Source organism: Lycium barbarum, chromosome 11 (genome assembly GCF_019175385.1).
Source record: "Lycium barbarum isolate Lr01 chromosome 11, ASM1917538v2, whole genome shotgun sequence".
Taxonomy (NCBI): domain Eukaryota; kingdom Viridiplantae; phylum Streptophyta; class Magnoliopsida; order Solanales; family Solanaceae; genus Lycium; species Lycium barbarum.
Window position 1 is genome coordinate 18538536 of NC_083347.1, and position 25634 is coordinate 18564169.

Consider the following 25634-nt stretch of genomic DNA (forward strand, 5'->3'; position numbering starts at 1 on the left):
CGTGATAGCTGGATGTTGATCAGGCCAAGTCAATTCACAATGGTCAACTAGCTAATCAAATCTTAAAAGAATTATACTTAGAGAAAGAACAAGTTGTAGTTTTTTATGAGAAGAACAATTAGAAAGCACGTAAATCTCGGTTAATTTTGTAGTGTAAGCCTATTTTGCACGTCGTCTTTTAAGGCATAATCATTTTTGTTAAGTTTTTTGCATCTGTGCTAGTTAAGGATCTTCATTGTTGTTATGCTTGTTTAGACTTCTATTAACTTTCATATTTTATAGCAGAAAGCATGTTGGTCGACAATTTTATACAAAAGAAACATACCAAACAATCCTTTTTTGAAAAATAATAGACATGCAATCCATCTTCTTCTGTAATAGTAACCTTAGGACTTGATAGAAGACTATACGAAGATGAAAAACTTTTACAGGCTAGCATGTATGCAACTTCATATTTGTCAAAACTGATTTGACACAATCCTAATATGCTTTTTTAGATGGAGATCCACTCCATGAGATGCCTGAATTTCATGCATTGTATCAGTCTCTCAATTTTTCCTTGTCAATAACCTACTCAACTTACATATAAAAACTTTGGAAGTTTGTTTGCTTTCAAATTATTTGAAGTTAGATTTTGGCAAGCCAAACTTCAGGCTCGCACATATGAAATTGTTAAAGTGACTACATTTGCAATAGTTTAGAAATTTTGGCTATGCCTTAAATGGGCTCCTGAAATCACCTATCTGTGTTCTTCCCCCTAGCTAGTGTCAATCTCATTTGGATGGATGTTTTTCTACTTTTCCTTGGAAACTTTTCCCAAATATATATTTGGCCGTACCAATTCGCACTCCCAAGTTATGTAGTGATAGGTTTGATGAAGGATGGTTAGCTTCTTAAGCCGTAATAATACCCACCATCTATCTTGTTACGCGGCGCCTTCTTGAGATGTTTAGAAGGGCGACGTAAGGTTAAGTAATCCGACTTCCGTGTGATCACTATCCGCCAACCTGAGGTCCCCTCTACACGCTAGACTAGACTGTCAGTGCCGTGTAGGAAAACCGTGTCGTCAACAATTGCAATGAGAGAATTGAAAACAAAAATGCTTGCTTGTATTAACAGAGAATTGATTACAAGAGAGCTGGGGTGTTCGAGGGGGAGAGAACACCTTTGCAGAAGATTTGAATGCTTTTTGATTTCACCGACTATATCCCCCCTAATAATGCTTTAAAAAAAATAACCCAAGTTACAGGAGTAGACATAAAAAAGCTAGAGAATCATAATACAAGAACATGAAGTAAACTACTCTATATTTACATCAAAAGTGACCTAAACTAGAGCAGGTTCATTACAGCATCTTCGGATCATGGCACTGCCGTGCGCACCGGGGTGCGGGCACGGCACAGTCGGGCGAGCGTGGGCGCAAGCTGTCGTGCGCGGGCGCTGGGGCACTGGCACTGTCGTGCGCGCGCAGGCGCTGGCATCGGGCGCGCTGGGGCGCAGAAGGTCGGGCACTGCGCGCGGGCTTCCTGGCATGGGCACAGGGGCGCTGACTGCAGGCAAGCGTTGAGGGCGCTGCTTGCTGATGGGCGCTTTGGGTACTGCCGGCTGGTGGGCTCGGTTATGAGCAAACGATGGGGCGACATTGGCATAGGCGTTCTTGTCGCTTGGTGCGACCGAGACCACGGGGTCGTCTATGACACTGGGGCCATGGGGTGCGACCAAGGGGTCATTGGGCATGGCGGTAAAGCCACCCATGACATTCTCCCCCACCTGATTTGGCGACGTCCTCGAAGCCTTCTGTGCAAGATAATCATCAATCAAATCCTGGAAGGCCTTCAAGTCTTTCACCCTTTCCCATGTGTTCTCCTCAGCATCGCATCCTATCCATTTCACCAAGAACTCCTGGTGGTCTTTCCGTGATGCATGAATCACCCGATCATCAAGTATGGCTTCTACTGCTCTTTTGCCAGATGATTTGTTTGCTCGAATACCGGGTATTGTGAGCTGGCTCCTTGAGGGATCATCTTTGTCTTCCTGAAAAGGTTTCAATAGGCTAACATGGAAAACTGGATGGATCTTCCACCAAGCTGGGACATCAATACGGTAAGCCACTTCCCCAATGCGTTTCACAATGGACAAAGGTCCAATATATTTTTGCAACAGGCGAGGATCGCTAGTCCCTGCAAATAGGTACCGCTTTGGGATTTTCACCATCACTTTGTCACCAACATGATACTCCACGAAACGGCGATTTTGATCAGCATGTTTCTTCATCCGCTTCTGGGCCTTTTCAAGGTAGCTCCGCACTATCTCTAGGTTCTGCTTCCATTCCTTAGAGAAGCTAGCAGCTCTAGGAGATTTAGACACATTTGGGGCATCAACAGTGTGTGGGAGGAGTGGTTGCTGCCCGGTCACAATTTCAAAAGCGCTCTTGTTGGTACTCGAGCTCTTTTGGGCGTTGAAACACAACTGAGCAGCATCCAAGAGCTTCACCCAATTCCTCTGAGAACCAGTCACAAAGTGCCGAAGATAGTCCTCCAGCATGCCATTGAACCGTTCCGTCTGGCCGTCAGATTGGGGATGAAAACTCGAACTGTGGCTCAACTTGGAACCCATGCACTTGAAGAGCTGGGTCCAAAAGTTGCTAGTGAAGCGAGAATCGCGATCACTAACAATATCCCTGGGCAGACCCCAATATTTAACAATGTAGGCAAAGAAGAGTCGAGCCGTCTCTTCTGCTGAAACATATTTAGGGGCCGCAATGAAAGTAGCATATTTGGAAAACCGATCCACCACAACCAGAATGGTGGTCAGATCTCCGACCTTGGGCAAGCCAGTGATGAAATCTAGCGAGACACTTTCCCAAGGCCTCGTTGGGACAGCTAGAGGCTGCAGCAGACCCGCCTGGGTCAAGCGATCGGACTTGTCTTTCTGACACACTAAGCAAGTCCTCACATACTGAGCGACATCATCTGCCATCTGGGGCCAATAATATGCACGACGCAATAGCGCCATGGTCCTTTCCTCTCCCGGATGGCCTGCCCAAAGAGTATCGTGGCATTCCTTCAGAAGGGTCCTCCGCAAGTCACCTCCCTTAGGCACATAAAGACGGTTCCCTTTGACTCTGAGAAACCCATCTTCCATATAAAACTGGCGAGTTTCTCCCTGCTCTGCGAGGCTAATCAAATGTTGAGCAGCAGGGTCCTTAGGGAGCCACTCCCTTATTAGATCTTTTATGGGTGTGGAAACTTCGCTTCCCCTAAGGGCGGCGAGTAAACACACCGACGCTAAGTCAGCCCTTCGACTCAGCGCATCAGCAACCTGGTTAGTCTTCCCGCTTTTGTACTCCAAGTTAAAGTTGAACTCTGCGAGAAGTTCCTGCCATCTGGCCTGTCGCCCGTTCAGCTTTGGCTGGGTCATGAAATGACTGACAGCCGTGTTGTCCGTCTTCACAACGAACGGGGTCCCCAACAAGTAGTGCCTCCAAAGGCGTAGACAATGGACGACAGCCAATAGCTCTTTCTCATGGGCAGCATAGCGACGCTCTGCATCCTTTAGTTTCCGGCTCTCATAAGCAACCGGGTGCCCATCTTGCAACAACACCCCACCCAAGGCGAAGTCTGAGGCATCAGTCTATACTTCAAAAGGCCTGGCCATATCAGGAAGGGCCAGGACTTGGCTACTAGACATAGCCCTCTTCAGCAAATCAAAGGCCTCCTGGCGCCTGGGAGACCAATCCCACGGCGTGACCTTCTTCAAAAGTTCTGTCAACGGCACAGCAATGAGCGAGTAACCTTTCACGAACCTGCGGTAGAAATTGCACAAACCAAGGAATGACCTCAAGCCATGAATATCCTTGGGCGGCGGCGGCGGCCAGTCCGCAATCGCCTGAATTTTCTGCTGGTCCATCTTGATCCGCCCCTCTTCAATGACGTGACCAAGAAAGTCAATCTGTTTCTGGGCAAAGGAGCACTTAGACAGCTTCACATATAATTCGTGCTCCCTTAGCCGAGTCAACACCTTCCGCAGGTGCCCAAGATGTTCCGCCAATGTCTTGCTATAGATTACAATGTCATCCAGGTAGACCACCACAAATTCGTCGATATATTCGCGGAATACCTGGTTCATCAGAGTGCAAAACGTGGCAGGAGCATTCGTCAAGCCAAATGGCATGACCAAGAAGTCAAACGACCCATATCGTGTCATGCAGGTCGTTTTCTGTTCATCACGCTCGGCAATCCTCACTTGCCAATACCCTGTCTTAAGATCAATTTTTGTAAACACCGTTGCACTACCCAACCTGTCAAATAGATCCGCCATCAGCGGGATAGGGTACTTGTTCTTCACCGTGATCTTGTTTAGGGCTCGATAATCAACACAGAGCCTTAAGGTACCATCATGCTTCTTTTGGAACAACACTGGTGACCCATACGGAGATTTTGATGGCACTATAATCCCCGCATCCAACATTTCCGTCAATTGCCTCCGAAGCTCGGTGAGCTCGGGTTGTGACATTCTGTAAGGTGCATGAGCAGGTGGCTTCGCACCCGGCACCAGCTCGATCTCATGATCCACATTCCTCCTTGGCGGCAAGCTTTTTGGCAGCTCCAGTGGCATCACGTCTTCGAACTCCTTCAGGAGCTTCTTCACGACCATAGGCATAGGGCCAGAAGAACGCTCCATATCCTCAATACACAAGGTAGCCAAGAACGTGTGCTCTTGTCTCTTGACCCCCTTGTTCAGTTGAAATGCTGAGATGTTCCCGTCCTTCATCTTTCCTGGTAGCGCAGGGATGAGGCAAGTCTTGGCCCCATTTATTCCCAACACCAACAGTGCATCCGCAAATGGAAATGGGATGACATAATTTTCCCTCATGAATTCCAATCCCAGTATCAGCTTGAAGTCGTCCATGATGACAATGGACATATTCATCTTTCCCTCTAGAGAACTCAACTTGAACGACACTCCCTTTGACGCTCCCCCAACTGGTATGGCTGGAGAGTTGATTGCTTTGACGCGACCCCGGCCTTTCTCCACAACAAGACCAAAATACTCCACCTCAGTGGAAGCTAGATAGTTGTGGGTAGCACCTGTGTCCACCATGGCCCTAACGGGCTTACCATTCACTCGCATATCAACGAATATCAAAGTTTTGCTTTTGCTAACGTAGCGCTGCAGTTTCTCTTTTGGGGCCTTCTTTGTGGCAGCAGGAGTAGGATCTTTCTTCTTGCGAAGGCTGGCACTAGACTCGCCCTCTTCCTGACATATGGCATTGAGAAATTGAGTGAAGGCACCCATGGGTTCCTCCATTTCCTCTATTTCTTCGATTTCCTCCTCTGCCTGGCTCTGCTGGGCAGCATTCAACTTTCTAACCTGAGGACAATCAGCCCTCATGTGCGGTCCACCGCACTCAAAACATCCGCCCTTTGGAACATAGGGCATTTTCCCACGATTTTTGTTTGGAGACGCAACACTCACACTGCCAGACGAGGAGGCCCTAGATTGGTTAGACCCTTGGTCTCCCCCACTTCTACTAGGGCCACCCCTATTGTTGTTGTTATAGTTGTTGTGTTGGCCTCCTCTTATATTCCCTCCCCTAGGAGGTTGTTGTGGCTTGTCCTTTCGAGGCTCCACCTGATAGTCGACAAGGCACTCAGCAACTTGCATGGCCCTTGTCACTGTGTCCACCCGTTGCCTTTGCAGCTCTGCGCGGGCATAAGGCTTCAGTCCTTCCATGAACGTGAAAAGCTTGTCTTTCTCACTCATGTCCCGAATACTCAGCATGAGTGCGGAATACTCACGCACATAATCCCTAACTGACTTGGTCTGGCGCAGCTCCCTGAGCTTCCTGCGCGCATTGTACTCGACATTTTCTGGAAAGAATTGCAAGCGGATAGCCGCCTTTAGTTCCTCCCATGTCGTTAGATTCTCTTCCCCGGCCCTGATGGCTTCAAACTTTACCCGCCACCAAAGCTTAGCATCACCTTGCAAATACATGGTAGCAGTTGCTACCTTCTTTGGTTCCTCCAACTCCCCCCACGGCCTCAAAGTATTGTTCAACGTCAAAAATGAACTTTTCAACTTCCTTGGCATTTCGAGCACCGTGGTAGGCCTTTGGCTCCGGTATCTTGATTTTCTGGGGCGCAGGCGCATGATTCCCAGCGGCCCCACCTTGATTTCCTCCTCCTCGGAGTACTCCATTTAGGGCCGCTTGAAAGATATTAAGCTGGCCCGTCAACTGATCAATAGTTTGTTGCATTGCAGCTATGTTAGCTGCATCCTCAGTCCTTCCTTGTCGCAACTCCTCCACAATCAGTCGTGTTCCCTCAAAATCACGACTCATGTTCACGATGTCGTTGCTAGCCGTCGTTGTCTTACGGTCCAGGTCATCCATCCTTTCAACCATACTGGCCCTCAGAGCGGGCACAATATCATTTAGCTGTCTCAGTCCCTCGACAGCTGCTTCGAGGTCCGTAATACGTTCCCTTGAGTCCTCACCATGGCTGGTGACAAAACCCGTCAATACTTTTTCCTTCGTTTGCTAGCTAATCCAAAACTTGGCTCTGATACCAACTGTTACGCGGCGCCTTCTTGAGATGTTTAGAAGGGCGACGTAAGGCTAAGTAATCCGACTTCCGTGTGATCACTATCCGCCAACCTGAGGTCCCCTCTACACGCTAGACTAGACTGTCAGTGCCGTGTAGGAAAACCATGTCGTCAACAATTGCAATGAGAGAATTGAAAACGAAAATGCTTGCTTGTATTAACAGAGAATTGATTACAAGAGAGCTGGGGTGTTCGAGGGGGAGATAACACCTTTGCAGAAGATTTGAATGCTTTTTTATTTCACCGACTATATCCCCCCTAATAATGCTTTAAAAAAAACAACCCAAGTTACAGGAGTAGACATAAAAAAGCTAGAGAATCATAATACAAGAACAGGAAGTAAACTACTCTATATTTACATCAAAAGTGACCTAAACTAGAGCAGGTCCATTACAGCATCTTCGGATCGTGGCACTGCCGTGCGCACCGGGGTGCGAGCACGGTCAGGTGCGCGTGGGCGCAGGCTGTCGTGCGCGGTCGCTGGGGCACTGGCACTGTCGTGCGCGCGCAGGCGCTGGCATCGGGCGCGCTGGGGCGCAGAAGGTCGGGCACTGCGCGCGGGCTGCCTGGCATGGGCACAAGGGCGCTGACTGCAGGCAAGCGTTGAGGGCGCTGCTTGCTGATGGGCGCTTTGGGCACTGCTGGCTGGTGGGCTCGGTTATGAGCAAACGATGGGGCGACATTGGCATAGGCGTTCTTGTCGCTTGGTGCGACCGAGACCACGGGGTCGTCCATGACACTGGGGCCATGAGGTGCGACCAAGGGGTCATTGGGCATGGCGGTAAAGCCACCCATGACATTATGTTCTTTGTAGTGATCTACCTTGGCAGTTTTACAATCAAAGAGGTATACAGCATGATCTTTTTTTCTGTTTCCAAAGTAGCTAGAAACAGATGTATAGAAGCAAGTTCGCGTATTATGAATTTACCCGATAGGCCCCAGTTTGGGAACATCCGGTGCCAAAGTCATTGATCCCCGGACTATGTAATGTATTTATCTGTTGGGTTACGAGCAGACATTTGCCAGGAGCTTCTAATACCATGCTTTCTCTTTCCTTCTCCTGATATAACTAAGCATCTTCTTTAGAAGAAGTTCCATAGATAGTCTAGAAGAAAATACCATCAACTTTCTTCAAGGATCTCAATCACCATTGCCAGCAAATTAACCGAATCTGCTACCTCCAAAGGATGTGGTGCAGCGGATGGAGCTGCTCCTCCCTTAACCAGAGGTCTCGGGTTCGAGCCCTAGGTATGGAAAAATCCTTGGTAAGGAGCACTTCTCCTGAATGGGCCTACGCGGCGCGAATACGGATATAGTTGGGCTCCAATGTGGGTACCAGATACCGGGTGAGAACCAAAAAGAAAAAAACGAATCTGCTGCAACTATGTGCTACTTTTCTTGATTAAGAATCGCAATCGAAGTGTGTGCTTACAAATACTAACTAATAGTAACATTTCTATAACATTAATGCAACCTACCATAGGGTGTAATATAAACTTTACATGTTCAAATGTTTACGTTATTTGCAAACTGCTAAGTAGAAATTTGCAGCTGCACCTTGTCAAAGACTAAATGGAGATATCCTATATATATTTGTAACTCAGCAACAACTAGCAAGGCTGTCGTGCTTTAGCTTCACGATGCTCTGAAGGTTTTGATTAACTGCTGGTAGTATTCTATTTGCTTGTCGTTGTCGGATACAGATGGAGTAATTTTCTCCATAGCCTGTTTGAAATGCGACTCCTTCATAGTCCACGATGTGTCACGAGGACTTGTATCTGCTGCTATCAATTTATCTACAAGTGCAGCAATTGCAGCTTCATTCATCAGTGCTGATAGGTCAGCTCCACTTAAACTTTTACAAGCATCATCTCTTCCAATTCTCATCAAGTCGACACTAGTATCTATAGGTTTCTTACTGGCAAGAGCTTTTAAAATTAGTCCATGCTCATCCGGACTAGGTAGAGGGACATATAGCAGTTTCCCTAACCTTCCAGGTCGAGAGGGGAAATCTCATTCATTAAAAAAGTGAACCGGTTAAATATTGTTTTCAGACCTAAATGTTACTCCCTCTGTCTCAATTTATGTGATACTTTTCACTTTCGAGATTCATACTATATAAACTTTGACCAATATATTAAAATGTTTTTTTTAATCATATTGACATGAGGTGAAGATGCGATCAAGGCAATGGAGTTTCTACTCCTCGCAGGTCTAAGCAATATAGCTTATGAAATTTTTTAAGCACTTTGTTTAGTTTTTACCGATGTACCCAAAAAAAAAATAGCAAAAGGTCATAGCTCAAAAAAGTCCATAATAAGTCTCAGATTGTTGCTTCATTTACGGCAAAATGGGCGTAATGGCATGCAAGAGAAAAGGTCAAAATTCCTTAAGACATCAAAAAAGAAAATCCTGAACAAGTTTCAGACAAAATTGTGACTTTTTTTTTGTTTTGGGGCTAACTCACAAGTCTCAAAGTTTTTTCTGTATGTTGCTAATTTGTTAATGTGTCTAGTTTCCTGAGGTATACATCTAATCCAAGTACAAACGTACAAAAATGATTTTTCAAACCAAAAAGCTTCCCCCATTATGCCTGGCTCTGAATCCTCTTTGCTCATTGAACTTAGTTCTCACGAAACAAATGACTCTGCCATGAAAATACTGTTGGCATTTTCCTAGGCTTGGTGTTAGACTTCCTTATCCACAAATTCTTTTTTCTTCCAGGAGCAATGAATCATCAAAATGGAGATTGCGCGATCGGATCAAGCAAGGCCATCAAATGGTGGTAGCTATGCTTGTGGAATGTCTCTAATAATATATTGTACTAATGCAGCAAGTAAATTAGTTCATCTTCCTTGCATTCTCTTATCCCTATTTCCATGACATTGCCCCATGTAGAAGTTAACACATCACAGCAATGCCTTCTTGGAGCTAGCAACTGGATATGAAATTAGACCAAAAGATCCAAAAATTAGATACTAGACAATTTTATAATTAACAGAATTTAGAGATTAAGAATCTCAAGATACCTGTTGCTTTTCAAGGACTAACTTGCTTGATAACACTCTGATTTCTTCTAGTCTTCTAGGCGAAGACATGTTGAATTTGCATTCCTCAGATGTCTTTCTCTTGTAAATAGCCTTAGTTCTATTGGTTTCAGAAGAAATTCTGTCCAGGAAATAAACAAGCTGCCTTCGGCATGGATCAGATTCATATTTCCTCGAATCAAAGTCGTATAAACCACCCGTATGACTCCTTTTCCAGGGAGCGTAGCTCTCTTCAACACGCTCAACATTTGGTAAAGGCACGTGCTTGTCGAACACTTGAACAGCATATCCCCAAGACACTGACACTGTCCAAGAAAACCAACGATCGTAGCATACTGTTTGCTGCAAAATGCGATGCGGATCGAAGTTTGCAGCATTGTACAAGTGTTCCAGAGCCTTCACTGTTGTCATAGTTGGGAATATAGGATCAATTGCCTCCATATGATGCATAGATACCAAAGGTCTATTAGGATGTGCAGCCAATAGTCCAAACACATTTCCATGAAAATCCATCTAGTATTTCAATTTCGCCAGAAACAGAACAAGAAAGTCAGAAATGAAAAATTCACAATAGCCCAAAGGAAGTTTACAAGAAATTCAAAAGGTAAGTGAAAACTTAAAATACATCGACAACCCCTTAAATTTGCCAATAAATTTTATTTAGACACTTGAACTACGACATGTTCTGGTTGAGCACCTGAACATATGATAAAGTTCCTATTACACGCTTCCAACTCAAATTTTGAAAAAATCTTTTGTGCGTGTTTTTAAGCGATTATGAAGATAAGTTAATCACTTAAAATACGTCACCTCCTTTAATTATACCTCATTAAACCGTAATCGGCACTTGCGAAAACATGTAGAATTTTTTTCAACTATGAGCTGAAACTCGAAAGTGTCTAAAAGAAACACTTTATCACGCATTCAGGTGCTAAATTGAAACAGACCGTAGTTCGAGTGTCTAAATGAAATTTATTTACAAGTTTAAGGGCTGCCGATATATTCAGCCAAGTGAAAAAGGTACCTGATGAAACCCGGGCTCGCGTGTTAAGCCAACACCAAGCTCTGCTAAACATGCATGAACTCTACCATCACTTCCATATAAATGAGGGTATCTTTCTATGCATGAATCAAAGACTCTAGCCAAAACATTAGCCAAAGGATAACTTATAGCAAAACCAGCTCCACCAAAAGCCATTTCATAGGAGAAAAACTTGTTCTGCGTAAAGCTTTCTGAATTTGTCCCAATGTAGTACCAAAGGCCATGATCATATTTAGAAAGTGTCTTCACCAAATTTTCAGGGAAGAAAATTGTGTCATCATCACCAAACACAAACCACCTGACATTAGAATGATTTAGTGCCACAGTCTCCGAGACGACACGTGCCACGCGAATAGCTGAAGGAGTCCCACCTTTATAAGTATATCTGAAATTAGAAGTATCCCCAGATATGCAAATTGGAGGCAAAGACTCATCCTTTGTGCCATTGGATGAAGAAGGTGGCATCTTTTCAAGAAACACACAACCCCTCATCATATTAGGCTGCCACCAGAGCTTAACATATTCTTTTCTTTTGGACCAAGATAGCTCATTTGATGCAATCCCAAAAACAATATGATCAAGATTGGTTTGGGATGATAAATTATCATCCTGTAATGAAACTGAGGTATGGAAATGGCTTGTGTTATTAGGAGCAAGATAAATGGAACAAACAAGATAAATCATGCAACCAAAACAAGATAGTACTATAATGAGATTTTTTATACTAATATTGGAGGAATATTGTGTCTTGCTGGGAACCAGAAAAAATTGCATATTTGAGAATGTATGAAAGAAAATGGAATAAGGGGTTTACAGGAATTCAGTGTTATTGGTAGAGCTAGCTACAACAACCCCTTTTAGAGAAATCTGACAACTTTTTAATTAAATTTGCCTTAGAAAATCGGTTACATCTTCACATTGGGATTAAGAAAACTTATGAAAATGAAAGGTTACTACTTTTGGAAAAGTAGGTTACTTTTTGAGTATGTAACGCCATCTTTCTTTATTAATCTTAGGGGGACTCCATTCAAAGGTCTTCATGTGATGGAACTGAGTCAATAATGTTGACGTGAAATGGAGAAAACAGAAAGAGTTTTCTCACATTCAAAGAAAAGAAATTAACAAAGTCAATGCATAGGAAAATGAAAACTAAGAAAAGCTGCGTGACATGTGTTAATTTAGTATGGTGCCATTATAGCAATTGAAAAACAGAAAGATCATGACTGAAAATAAAAACACGGAAAGAGAGCTTGGTTGCCAAACTCTGTACAGGTAGAAGTTTTGGGGATTTAACATAGGAAAAAATTCTGCATTCATATTTCACCAAATTTAATTTAATTTAATTTTGAATATGTTAGGCTTGTCATTGATTTTTCTTTCATTAATCGTTGCAATAAAGTTGAAAGTGATTTTTTCTAACTTACAGGTTGATGTTTACCCTTTTTTACAATGACATGCACGGCATTGTATTAAGTAGATTTTTTTTTTTTTTTTTTTTTTGCAAAAGAAAAAGTAAAGAGGTATTAAAAGGTTAATTTTCTCAGATTTTTGTTAATAACATGTGAGAAAATATACTATTAATTAACTAAAATTACTTGTTAATTTAAATTGAATACTAAAAAGAACAACAAATGTCATACATTTTTTAGTTGTGGCGGAGAGAATATATGCGGTGAATCTTTTTCGCCGTTAGTCAATCTGTTCCATTTTATATGACACTCCTTCCTTTTCAATTTATTCCAAAATAGTTACCTTCTTATATTTAAACTTATCCTGTAATGACATGTCATTATAATCATAAAAATGTCATGGTATGTTTAAATTACAACTTCTAAGTTCTAACTGTACTCTCGATATGCGAGATTTAAAATGTTAGTTTGACTAGCGTATATAATGGGGTAGAATAGAATGGTAATTTATGGTAAGACTTACAATCCTTTATCCTACATCTGTTCTATTCTCATAAGACCAGAGTGCTTTAAACCGTGTCATCGATCAAGTCAACAAACTTATTCAATGTGCCAGTCAGAACTCACAATTGACCTTTGCAATTCCCTGATTGTGAAAATTAGACCTACAGTCAAGAATTCAATATAGCTTTGAAAGAAATACACCCCCAGTAATTTCTTATTTTACATTCTGATACATAATACCAATACCACATAAACAAGAAATGTTTTCAAAACCACACTTTGATGAGGATGAAGTTACATTTTCTGTGAATCAATATGTCTATTTTGCCATCTTACATCCATAGGATCATAAACACTTTCCTGAGGTCAGCCTCAGCGTTATCACCCGCTGAAGTTATTAGCTATACAACTCATCTTTCTCCAGTTACAAATGTCTAAAATCAGAACAACTTCAATCAGTGGTATGTCAGAATACCTTTTTGCCATTAGATCCGTGGAATCAACAAGCCACCAAGGTTTCTTAAGAGTGATTTGTACTCATTCCAGAAGAGATGCAACATACATGACACCCTCCTGCTAGGATCCCTTAATATTAGAAGAGATAGAGTAACAATCGCAAAATTCTGCAATGACAAGGAGAAAAAAATGAGAGTCGGAGACAACTTACTTCAACCAAAAAAAAAGTGAGTCGGAGTTGAAAATAAGGGCATCTTCATCTGAGCCAAGACTTGGAGAATAGTTTCTGATTTCAGAAACAGAATGCCAACATAATCATAGAATGCCAACATAATCATTTACGCACTATTTCTAACCATCGGGGAGATTCACCCTAGATTATTCCAGTATGTGTAAGTGGACATGGATAAGTAGTAGCAAGGGCACCAAAATACAGTTACTATAATTCAATTTCAAAGAAATATGAAAATATAATGGCCCAGCACAAATGCAACTTGCCAAAAGTTTTTCAAGTGGTCATAAAATATGCTATTATTATTGGCTTATCGGCTTGCCTTTTCCAACCCAAGACAATTTTAGTATGAAATTCACTTGGGATAAAGAACCACGTACCTCCTTGAAGTTATTATGTTAGTTACCCCCATTGAGATATTCCAGACACCTAATTGTACTTCCAACAAGGTTGGCAACCTTGCAAGGCCAATTTTCATACCTGTTAACTTAAGATTTTCCTTCTGCAGTTTTGGGACTGTTTATACACAAGATGTACCTTTTTGTTTATGATTTTTGTCGTCGTTAATTTTTCAGAATCAATTATACTGCATCTGCACAATGCCAGTTAGTTGATTCTTTGTCCGAATTGTGATTTTTTTTTTTTTTTATGACAATTGTCCAAATTGTGAAATTTATAGATTTTGTAATTAGTAACAACATACACACCCATGAAATCCCACGAATTATGTTTTGGGGAGGGTAGAGTGTACATAGACCTTACCCATACCTGGGGAGGTAGGGAGGCTGTTTCCAGTAGACCCTCGGCACAAGGACAGATTTTGCAATTAGTAATTTAACAAAAGTGAAACCAAACACCACAAAATTTCATAGCAAGTTGGAATAGATGTCACGTATATGTTTATGCTTCTCTCAAACACATTGAAGTTCCATCTATCCTTCTTCTGCCTACAATTATCATTTTACATGGAGAAATTTATTATCAGATACTAGTAACGTCATGTCATGATTCCATAAACGATGATGTGAATTATTAACCTGAGATTTCAATGCCAGCCCTCATATCATCTATAAGTTCTCTCCACCACATTTTTTTTGTGAAATACGTCCAAATGGAGCGCAATGGATGTAGAAGATTCACATAGTTAACATAGCCGACCACAACTGGTTTTGAAATTAAGGAGTTGTTGTCGTTGTACATCATTAGCATTTAATCTATTAGACATTCCTTAGGATTGCTACTGCCTTGAGTTCTTTGTCCAAGGAGGGCATGACCAAGAATACAAGCAAAGTAATAAATTACTTACTATTACTTTTCGTATTCACCTTTATGCTATATACATGTTAATGCGGTATGGATTTAAAAGTCACATGAAGCTATGACATCATGGTTCACCCTTAAGTATCTCGTGATCATCTTACATATATTGGTATTGCAATATTCTTCATTTCCTCATATTCCCTTCTACTAAATTAAATGCAGGGGTGGCTAATATTTGAACTACTCACGAACAGAACAGATCTCACTTAGGATAGGCGCAGAGATACGGGAGGTATAATTAGTTCAAAGGTTCCATAAGCTATAATCCAAATTACTGCACAAAATGATTATGCTGACTTCAAGAAGGTTGTGTTAGGACAAGAAACAGAACATTCTACGACCAAACATCCCAGTGATAGGCAAAGCCATTTTGGTTTATAAACAGACTTGCGTCTCTAAATTGAAAGAAAGGAAATGATTCACAGTCAAAAACAAATGACAGAAATAGGCACAGCACCAACTAATAAGTCATCAGAAAAGGCAAAAAACATTGTCATAACGAAGGTAGGACCTCACGTGATTTAGAAATTGGAAATCGGAAAAGCATTGAGAGAAACAGTCTTCTTAATCAAAGTAAGGCAATAACGGGTGGAAAGGCAAAGGCGTATAATGGCTTTGTAACAAGAAAGTGTACCTTATATTTAGAAATGAAGAGAAAGTCCCTGTCAGGAGACCGCATGATCCCCGCTCGTACGTCCAGCCTTGGATTGACAGGTCATTTGTCTAAAGAAAGTTTGAGGATCTTTCTAAGTCTTCATTGAGATCAACTCATCAAACCCACATTGTCTAATACCAATTACCATCGTCTCATTGAGTGGTGACGAAATGTCACAGCATGGTCGGCGAGGTGCTTTCAACTGATTCAGGAAACTTAGATGTTCAGCAGAGGAAGCGCAAACTAGTATTACACCACAAAGAAAGGAACAGCAACAATTAATAAAACAATTGAAGGTCTAAAAGCAAACTAGAGTACCTGCTCAGCATCAAAGGCTAACTTCTGCGAGAAGACTCTTATCTTGACCAATTTTTTTGTAGGATTACTTCTTACGCAGTTCCCGATATCGTGTCTTACATATTCAGTCCATAATCCATCTCTACTAGAAAGAACATTTTGCAAGAAGAAGACCACAGGTCTTTTGCATGGATCACTGGGGAAGACTCTAGTGTTGAACATATATTTTGCAGCGACATTTTTACCCCTTTTCCATGGTCTAAATGTTGGCTGCAGTGAGAGGAGATCTGGAAGAAGTTCATTCCCTTCAAACACCTGAACGGCATAACCCCATGCAACTGAAACTGTCAGAGAGTTGGACTTGTCGTAGCACACAGTTTGTTGCAAAATCCTAGCAGGATCAGCATGGATAGCTTTGAAAAGATGGTCCACGGCTTGAATCCTAGTCATGCCAGGAAAAAGTGGCTCCACGGCGTCCAAGTGATGAAGTGATAACAGAGGTGATAATGGATGTGCGGAAAGGATACCAAATAGATCTCCTCGAACATCAACCTATTAATGAAAGCAAATTCGACTTACATACGAAACTAAAATAAAAAACATCTTAGGTGGCTTACATACTCTCATGTGCAACCTCAAAAAGCTATCCGTTTAACTTCCATAAGCAAAGATATAAAGTTTGAGGCTAGACTCATAAGCTCATGAAACGGTGGCATGCCAAAAACACAAAAATATAAAAAAAAAAAAAAACATAAATCAGTATTTGTATCGAAGCAAGCCTTGTTTCAACTGCCATTGCTATTAAGTTTGCCGACTTGGTAAGGGCGGTTAACAATTTCTTTGCTGAAGGCACTGTTAAGCTTAAGCCCTAAGTTTGAATTCAAACCTATTTGAAGAAAAAAAGAACACAGATTTTCAACTTTTAAAACATGCTAAACAGAGTGTCCATAGTTTCAATGGGCTGTAAATCAAATCAACCAGAAGATATCAACAGTTCAAACATATATCGGGGATGCCATAATATCACATACATCAACTTGACAAAAGGATTCATTCACAAACCATTAACTATCTCACACAGTCTAACATGCTTTACCATTTGCCTCATGTTAAACTAAACTAAGAATACAAAATCTAATGAATGAATCTTAAGATCGCCCAATAAGTCATCTCATGAAAGCCAGCCACAAAATTCCATCTTAATCCGCGTTAAAGCTCATATTTAAAACTTTGTTACATAAATCCAAACCCAGAAACAAAAATGACAAATAAAGTTCTTTTATTATCAAAAAAAGTCACCTGATGAAATCCAGGTTCATGAGTCAAACACACTCCAAGCTCAACAACACAAGCAAAAACCCTGGAATCACTTCCATACAAATGAGGATACCTCATCAAACAATCATCCAAAACCCTACTTAAAACCTTAGCCAATGGAGCACTAAGTGCAAACCCACCACCCCCAAACGCCATATCAAACGAATACTTCTCATTTTGCTCATAACTCTCAGAATTATACCCAACATAATACCACTTCTCATAATCATATTTCTCCAAAACACTAACCAAATTCTCTACAACAAAAATAGTATCATCATCACCAAAAATAAACCAACGGGTATTACTAAAATTCACATTCTTAACTAAATCAAACGTATCTTTAACAATACGAGCTATTCGAATAGCTGACCTACGACCAGAAGGGAAAGAATAAGGAAACTTAGAAGTATTTGAAGAAACAAGAATTGGTGGAGATAAAATGTGAGTTCTTGAAATTGGGTTATCTAAGAAAATAACAGTGTTTGTGATATTGGGTTTGTACCAGATGTTAATATAAGGGAGACGTTGAGAGAAAGAAGAAGAAGAACCAGCAATTGAAAAGAAGAGGTGGGAAAGTGAAAGATTAGTGGGAATTGAAGGGGTTTTGGTGAAATTTGGATTTGGATTGAAGGATGTTTTAGGGGTGTGGATATGGTGAAGAAGGAAGATTAAGTAGAAGATTACAAGTGTGGAGAAAAGTAAGAGGAGATCTTTGAAACGGTTTTGAGTATGGAGGAATCTTGGTACCATTGGCATTTCTACTGTGTTTGATGAACTGAACATGAAAGTAGAGATAGTGATTGAACTGTATGGAACTGAACTGTGCTGTGTAGATCTCAGGTTTATGTTTATGTTTCTGGGTTTGAACGATGGTGTTTCGAGTACGTATGTTGTCTTGGTGAGAACTGAACATGATGTCAAGTGAAACTCATCTATATTCCTTTTTTGTTTCTTTTTGGCAAAATACACATGGTTCCTAAAAATTTGCAGTATTAAATTTCATTTAGATATTTAAAATTACAGCATGTTTAAACTGATTATTGTATAAACGTAATAAGGTGTAGGCCTGTCAACCGGTTCCAACCGGAACCGGACCGGGAACCGGTTAGGAAACCGGCCGGTTCCGGTTCCAAAACCGGAACTGCCTAACCGGTTCCGGTTTAACCGGTTCCGGTTAACCGGTTTTAAAGTCCAAACCGGAACCGGTCCGGTTTGGATTGGTTAAAATATTCTTTTTTTGTTTTTTGTATTATATATATATATTATAGTATTTATTTGTATATTGTAGGTATATTTGCATATGTTATACAACTTTATAATTAAAGTTTAAATATTTACTGACTAACAGCCTAACAGCAAGTCAGCAATACAGAATAGTGTTTTTCGTACACACTATATATACAATATATACTTAATATATATACTATATATATTTATATAATATATATACTTATATATGTGTATAACTTAATATATATAATATATATACTATATATACTTATATATATGTACTATATACTTACTTATATACTATATACACTTACTTATATACTATATATACTATATATACTTATATTCCTAACTTAATAAAAGTAAAAATATGAACACAAGTAAATAGAAGAAAGTTCAATGAGCCATATATTTTATTCATTCTTGGATAACATTTATTTGCAAGTTGTATTTTTTTTTAACTTGCAAATAATACATGAGTTATACAAAAATAGTAGAATAATAAAATCACCAATTTTGAACCATTTCGTTAATTTCCCCCACATCATATTCGGTCATGGAAATATCTTCAAAGTCTTTCATTTGGTCCGGTCCACTAGCTATCAAATCTTCAATTTCTTCCTCTTCGCCTTGCTCCACTTCTGAGTTTTGGTTGCGTCGCTCCGATCTAATCCAATCTCGAATGCACACTAGTACTTGCAAGCTAAAGCCGGATAATGAATGTCTATGGTCTCCAATTTGTTGTCTTCCTTGGCTAAATGCGCTCTCCGAAGTCACGGTTGATACTTGAACCGTAAGGATATCTCGAGCCATTCTTGAAAGTACCGGATAGCTTGCCTTGTACTTCTTCCACCATGCTAAGACGTCCAAGTCATCCTTGATATCCACATTTGGCTGCATCAAATAAAAATTAAATTCATCAAAGTTTGCAGTAGAAGAAGAAGTTGGCTGTGAATGTAAAACTTTTAAACCCGACAAGCCCTTTTTGCTACTCTGAGAAGTAGTAGGGCGTGGAGCAACGGGTGTAGCACGTTCTTCCAAACTAGAATAATGAGTAAAAACTTTTCTAAACTCATCATCAATAGCGAGATCGGCTTCAGCTAAAGATGGTTGAACTCCCTCTTCAATTTCTAAAAATGTATAAATTTGACTAACCAAATTTTTAGTATAAGACACTTTTAAACAAGGATTTAAAAGGGAACCCAATATAAATAAAGTTGGGATGGGAAAAAATACTTCTTAAATTTGATTATCATTTCAAAAATAGCCACTTGATAATCAGGTTTATATTTATACTCTTGTAAAACTCTAGTTATTTCCGCTAAGTAGGCTAAAATTTCGGTTACCGTGGGATAGAATTGTCTAGAAAAAGCAAGAGTTGCATTATAAAAAATTTCTAAGAGTTCAATACATTCTTTAACATCTTCCCAATGCCTAAAAGTTAACCAATCCTCACTATCAATATTATATTTGTTGTGAACTTGTTGTATGGGAATCCTATACTCATATGCTTGTTGTAGCATAATGTAAGTGTAGTTCCACCTAGTCTCAATTTCTACTTGAATTTTCCTAGGTCTAAGGTTATTTTCCACACAAGCATTCTTAAAATCTCTAATTCTTCCCCTATTAGCATTACAAAAAAGAAACGCAACAGCATTTCTAACTTTTTGAACAGAATCATCAAAATGCATAAGACCATCTTTAACAATTAAATTTAAAATGTGACAACTACATCTTACATGAAAAATATTTCTTAGAGGAGGGTTTATTTCTCTTTTTAAAAGACCAATTGCCTTTGTATTATTAGAAGCATTATCTAAAGCAATACAAAGTGTTTTTCTATAAATGTTAAAAAATCTCATTATAGTAGACATTGAATCGGCTAAAAATTTTCCATCGTGACGACCTTTTCCTTCGTCGTATAAAAAAGCTATAATTCTTTTTTGCATAACCCAGTTGTCATCAACCCAATGACATGTAATAGCAAAAAAATCTAAATGGTTAATACTAAGACCCAAATCAGCGGTAAGACAAACATTACAATTTAAAGAATTAAATACATGGCGCAAATAAAATCTATATTTTTTAAACAAATCTATAACATCGGCTCTACAAGTACTTCTAGGAATACCCTCAAATAACGGGTTATAACAACGTTGAATGTAAATAACAAACCCCAAACCCGAGGGAAAGGAAAATGGTAAACAATCATAAGCTTCCATTTTAGCTATTTCTACGCGTTCTTTTTTCTTGTCATACTTAAAATTTCTACCGGTTCGTGGGTCTATCGTCATTTGAATCCCCCCCACATTTGAACCCGTTTGCTCTCCCCAAACATCCATATGTTTGGTTCTCATATGAGCATTTAGTGTACCCGTTCCACCATCCTTACCAGTTCCTTGCTTAAAACTAAATACTTGTCCACATAGGGTACATGTAACTGATTGGTTTTCCCTATCCTTAGTCATAAATTTCCAAACTTTAGCTGTTGGCTTACGAGTTCTAGGCGGTTTGTCTTGTGTATGTGATTGTGCAGGACCTGTATCTCCTATGGGATTTTCGGGGGGTTGTGTTTCATCATCATCATCATCTAAGTCTTCATTAAAAGTGTCGGTAAAATGTTGTTGCATTGCCTCATGACCTAAAAGTGGATTATTTCCACCAACATCAATACCTAAATTAGGTGTTTCTTCCACAAATGTTTCCTCATTAAGCGCACCCCTAACAGTACAACTACTACTACCGGCACCACGTCTTAATCTCTTTGACATTATTAAATAGAAATAATTTAAATCACAATCAAATAAATCACAAGAAAATAAATTACAACAAATTAAATTGCGTAAATTAAATTGCGTAAATTAAATTTCGAAAAATAAATTGCTAGAATTAAATTGCGTAAATTAAATATCGAAAAATAAATTGCTAGAATTAAATTGCGAAAATTAAAGATAGAGTTGGAACGAAGGTACCAAATTGCCGGATTAATTTCCAACAAAGCGAAGGCGGCTAGAATTGCAAATCCACCAAAGCTACTTCGGATTGTTGCAAAATCACCAACTCCACCAACAATATTATAATTGCAAAATTAATAATTGAAAGTTGAAACTATAATAAGACTTTGTGGCTAATTATTGCAAAGTAACTATAATTGAGAGATTGAGATTTGAGAGAAAGATGAAGAAGAGTGAATTGAAATGAAAATGAAGAAGGGTTTATATAGGGGTGGGGGAGGGGTTAAAGTGTTAAAAAAAAAAAATTGGGGGCCAAAAATTAAGAAAATGACCGTTTGGCAACGGCCATTTTTGCAAATGGACCGTTGCCAACGGTCCATTACCGAGGCCCAACGGCTCTTTCCTTTTTTTTTTTTTTTTTTTTTTAATTTTATTTTAACCGGTTTAACCGGTTCGATTCCGGTTAAAAAAATTTTGGAACCGGACCGGTAAACTAATATCCGGTTAACCGGAACCGGTTATACCGGTCCGGTTACCGGTTAAAACCAGTTACAATGAACCGGTTGACACCTTTAATAAGGTGTTCTTATTAGATGTTTTTAAATTGAAATTTTCAAATAAAAGATTATGCATATTTTCAAGCGTTTATTATATAAATAAGTTAATCATATAAAATATATGACATCCTTTAACATACACATTAGGCTCAATAAGTAGCGATAGTGATTGAACTTAGCCAGATAATTTCATCTCTACAGAACTTAGTCGGATAAAGCAAAAATTCTCTAAACTTATCCTTGCAATTTTTTTTTAATTTATTGATTTTGCTTGGTATCGAATCCAGAATCTCTTGTTTCGTAGACCAACGCCTTATCGTGCATAAATTTACTTTAGCCTATAAATTTTCATTAAATGAGAAGCAATAGCAAAATTAATGACTAACTATTTGAGAGACAAAAGTTAAATGCCAGTGCGTTGAAGGCTAATCCGCACAAAAAAATGTTCAACTGAACAACCAACGGTATTTAGGCCCAACGTAGCATGTCTTGACTAGAGGCCCAGAATTTTATCAATTATTATCTAATGAACATAACATCCTTTTAAGAAAAAGACAATTAAGGTCAAGAGCAAACTGCTCTATAACGATTCTAGAAGTTCAGAATAAATCAGAACATTGGGGTCGGTCTAAATTACAACGGTCTCAAAAGTTCGTATGCTTCGACAATCAAACATTTCTCCACAAAAAGAACAGTTTATAAACAAATTCTAGGGAGACATTGCAATTAACTCATCAATTCCACATGGTCTGATTTGAATATCCATAGATTTCTCGGACGATGGTGATATGTCACAACACTGACGACGTGGCGCCCTAACCTGAAACATTTCAAGGAAAAAAAAACTTTATTATTTACTGGCACTACTAGAAGAATCAAAATTATATTCATCGCAACTGTCTCTTGGGTTGGAAAAAACAAAATATCTGCAAAACTTCCTATTGGAAATCCATCGAAATTGTACTCGTTGCAACTGATTCTGAGAGTAAAACATAGGAAGAAGCAAAATAACAATTATAGTATAAACATTACCAAAATAGATGGGTACCTGTCTAGTATCGGTATTCAACTTACGAGAGAAGACTCTAATCTCTTCCAAATTCTTGAGTTTATTATCATCTTTTGTGCAAGTTTTGCCCAATTTATGCCTCGTATAGTTAGTCCAAACTTTATCTCCATTAGAATCAACACTTTTCAAAAAGGCAAACATTTTCTTGCAAGGACTTTTCGATTCCACCTTTGTCCTGAACATAAAATGTTGTCTTTTTTTATCTTTATCATATGACTGAAATGTCTTTAAAACTGTTATAAGCTCGGGAACTTTAATGTTGCCCTCGTACACTTGTATTGCGTAACCCCAAGCAACTGAAACAGATAATGAATTTTTTCGATCATAGCAAATATATTGTTGTGATATTCTTGCAGGATCAACATTAGCAGCTTTGAAGAAATGTTGCAGAGCTTGAATTTTGGTCATGTTGGGGAATATTGATTGTACTCCTTCTATATGATGAAGTGATAGCAATGGTGATAATGGATGCGATGAAAGTAATCCAAATAGATTTCCCCATACATCATTCTGGCCAGAGGAAAAAAATAGGATGAAGAAATTACAAATAATTAGTAGAAATGCTTGGATAGTGAAATAGGAAGCAAGACCAAAGTTGAAATTTTGTTAAACTAATACGATTTAATGTTTTCAAACAAGTCAAATCACAATTTGACATGATTAAAAATCTTTAATATTGTTCGTGCATCATTTGCAGATTCTAATACTAGTAAATAAAAATGTTTATTTGAATAGTGAATGGGAAACAAAATAGATGTAGATTTTGCTCTCACAACCGTAAATGCGTATAATTAGCTATTTCTGGGAGGAATTCGATCTCAGAAAACCACCTAAATAATTAATGTTAGAGAGACTAATAGATCGAGAAGAAAGTAGCCAAATTTAGCTGTTGCTTCTTATTCTCCTGCTTTATTTATTAGTGGGAAAAAAACAATTGTTAAAGTCGTGCGAGTCGAGACTAATTTTTTTTCCATTTATTTTTCACTTCTCTGATAGAGCTAAATTAAATGACAGGTTGTTCAATTCAAATCTGGAAGCCTGATCCTACTAATACTGACTTAAGCAGTAACTATTTGTCAGGTGCTTAGGATTTAGCCGAGAGAAACTTTTCACATTTAAGTGCCAAGGTGATTATTATTGACGAAGAAATAACAATAATATATAACTCAATATCCCAAATTAGTTGGAATTAGTTATATGAATTATTCACACTTATATTCTGCTTTATTTTCGAGATATTATTAACGAAACAAGATTTCCCGAATTTAAATATCACTATCTCCTGAACTCAAAAAAGTTTCCAAAAATAGGATTATCGAAAGGAAGGGGAAGAAAGAACAAAGTATCAAATCCTAGACGCATTCAGAATTTTGAATTTATGGATTCTAAATTTTAAAAAATGCAATTTGTTGGGTTCTGAATAAGTTATTTATACATATTTAGTGAAATTCGTACAGGATTTTGACCAAAATTGATGAGTTTATCAAATACGTAAACGTAATTAGAACTCTAACTCTATCCCCAACATATATCATCAAATCAAAGTTGAAAAGTAGTAATTTAATAGTAAATAGCAAATAGTAAAAAAGAGTAATGACATTAAATTATCACTTACTTGGTGAAAACCAGGTTCATGTGTTAAACTCACTCCAAGCTCAGCCAAACAAGAGAAAATCCTAGCATCACTACTATAGAGACTTGGGTACCTCATCAAACAAGAATCCAAAACCCTAGCTAAAACCAAAGCCAATGGACGACTTATTGCATATCCGCCACCACCAAATGCCATATCAAAAGAAAAATAATTATTCTGAACATAGCTCTCTGAATTAGACCCTATATAATACCATTCATTGTCATCATACTTTTCTAATGTCTTCACCAAATTATCCACGACAAAAACCGTATCATCGTCCCCAAAAATGTACCATCGCACGTTAGGGTTGTTACGCGTGACAACTTGTTTGATCATGTATGTTAGGCCAAGGGCGTAAATTGCACCCGCGCCATGGGTATACGGGAAACGAGACATGTCGTCATAAATAAGAAACGGTGGAAGATCAATATTTTTTGGAGAATTATAATTTTTCGATGGAGGGTGGTCTAGAAAGACATAAGTTTTCGTAATATTAGGTTTGTACCATAGACGGAGGAATTCTTTTCGTTTCGAAAAAGTTCTAGAGGAAGAAGCAATTGAGAAAACAAGGTGGTGAACGGTGGTTGGAGAATTTTTCGTGGTGGTGGTAGTGGTGACGATGGCAGAGGAGAAAGAGGTTAATTGGTGGGGGATGGAGGAATGGTAATTGAGAGCAATAAAAAGGATTGAGAGAAAAATGAGTAGTAAGAAAATGCCTTTGAAGCAAAATGGGGTTTTGGAAGCTGACATTTTAATTTGGTTAAAGAGGGGCTGAGTGAATTGAAATGACCAATTCAAGTCAATTCTAGCACCCTTCGAAATTCGAATGTGTTTAAAAATGGTGAATTTGGCAAAAGTTTCTGATGTGTGAAAATGTTTTACAATATATTGCTAGATCTGGTGAATCTTGACTGGAATTTGTGAGCAAAATATGACAAGCCTTTGAAAATTAATACTAATATTTAGTCTTTTACTTTACTAACAAAAAAGACTTGACAAACTTTGTCTGATTATTCAACTTGTAAAAGAGAAACTAATTATATGTTATCCTAATTTTATATGGAAAATCATTAAATGCATACCATGGTCCATGGCTACATGTCCACAATAATAAATATTGTTAACCTCACGATAAGAACATTAAAAGATCATCCAAATCTTACAATGTACTGCTTTTATTAACTGATCATCCAAATCTCTACATTGTACTGCTTTTATTAACTTTCAACTTCAATGTGTAATATCTCAACAAGTTCATACCCATCGCACGTGGCTTAATCTTCGACATAACGTGAAATAA

The 25634-nt window shown here is 39.0% G+C and overlaps 3 protein-coding genes across 3 annotated transcripts; all 3 read right to left on the bottom strand.

The window, feature by feature from the left end:
- Positions 1 to 8158: 8158 nt before the first annotated feature.
- Positions 8159 to 12313, bottom strand: LOC132617641 (uncharacterized). The gene is made up of 3 exons (XM_060332690.1): positions 10678 to 12313; positions 9636 to 10166; positions 8159 to 9544 (listed from the first exon to the last, which is right to left on the bottom strand). Exons 1-3 carry the CDS (start codon positions 11467 to 11469, stop codon positions 9431 to 9433), a joined length of 1437 nt encoding a protein of 478 aa, XP_060188673.1. The 5' UTR covers positions 11470 to 12313; the 3' UTR covers positions 8159 to 9430.
- A 420-nt stretch (positions 12314 to 12733) lies between these two features.
- LOC132619507 (uncharacterized) lies at positions 12734 to 17914 on the bottom strand. Its single transcript, XM_060334394.1, has 5 exons — positions 17910 to 17914; positions 16868 to 17864; positions 15590 to 16120; positions 15251 to 15473; positions 12734 to 13231 (listed from the first exon to the last, which is right to left on the bottom strand). Exons 1-4 carry the CDS (start codon positions 17912 to 17914, stop codon positions 15363 to 15365), a joined length of 1644 nt encoding a protein of 547 aa, XP_060190377.1. The 3' UTR covers positions 12734 to 13231; positions 15251 to 15362.
- A 4225-nt stretch (positions 17915 to 22139) lies between these two features.
- Positions 22140 to 25188, bottom strand: LOC132618474 (uncharacterized). The gene is made up of 3 exons (XM_060333518.1): positions 24314 to 25188; positions 22678 to 23208; positions 22140 to 22449 (listed from the first exon to the last, which is right to left on the bottom strand). Exons 1-3 carry the CDS (start codon positions 25082 to 25084, stop codon positions 22339 to 22341), a joined length of 1413 nt encoding a protein of 470 aa, XP_060189501.1. The 5' UTR covers positions 25085 to 25188; the 3' UTR covers positions 22140 to 22338.
- Positions 25189 to 25634: the final 446 nt, after the last annotated feature.

Excerpts from the sequence above, each read along its gene's own strand:
- LOC132617641 (XM_060332690.1), bottom strand. The coding sequence starts at position 11,469 with ATGCAATTTTTTCTGGTTCCCAGCAAGACACAATATTCCTCCAATATT. Across the intron at positions 10,167-10,677 it reads GCGAGCCCGGGTTTCATCAG|ATGGATTTTCATGGAAATGT; the intron begins GTACCTTTTTCA and ends TTGAAATACTAG. Across the intron at positions 9,545-9,635 it reads TAGTCCTTGAAAAGCAACAG|TTGCTAGCTCCAAGAAGGCA; the intron begins GTATCTTGAGAT and ends TTTCATATCCAG.
- LOC132619507 (XM_060334394.1), bottom strand. Across the intron at positions 16,121-16,867 it reads ATGAACCTGGATTTCATCAG|GTTGATGTTCGAGGAGATCT; the intron begins GTGACTTTTTTT and ends TTTCATTAATAG. Across the intron at positions 15,474-15,589 it reads TAGCCTTTGATGCTGAGCAG|TTGAAAGCACCTCGCCGACC; the intron begins GTACTCTAGTTT and ends TTCCTGAATCAG.
- LOC132618474 (XM_060333518.1), bottom strand. The coding sequence starts at position 25,084 with ATGTCAGCTTCCAAAACCCCATTTTGCTTCAAAGGCATTTTCTTACTA. Across the intron at positions 23,209-24,313 it reads ATGAACCTGGTTTTCACCAA|AATGATGTATGGGGAAATCT; the intron begins GTAAGTGATAAT and ends TCCTCTGGCCAG. Across the intron at positions 22,450-22,677 it reads TGAATACCGATACTAGACAG|GTTAGGGCGCCACGTCGTCA; the intron begins GTACCCATCTAT and ends GAAATGTTTCAG.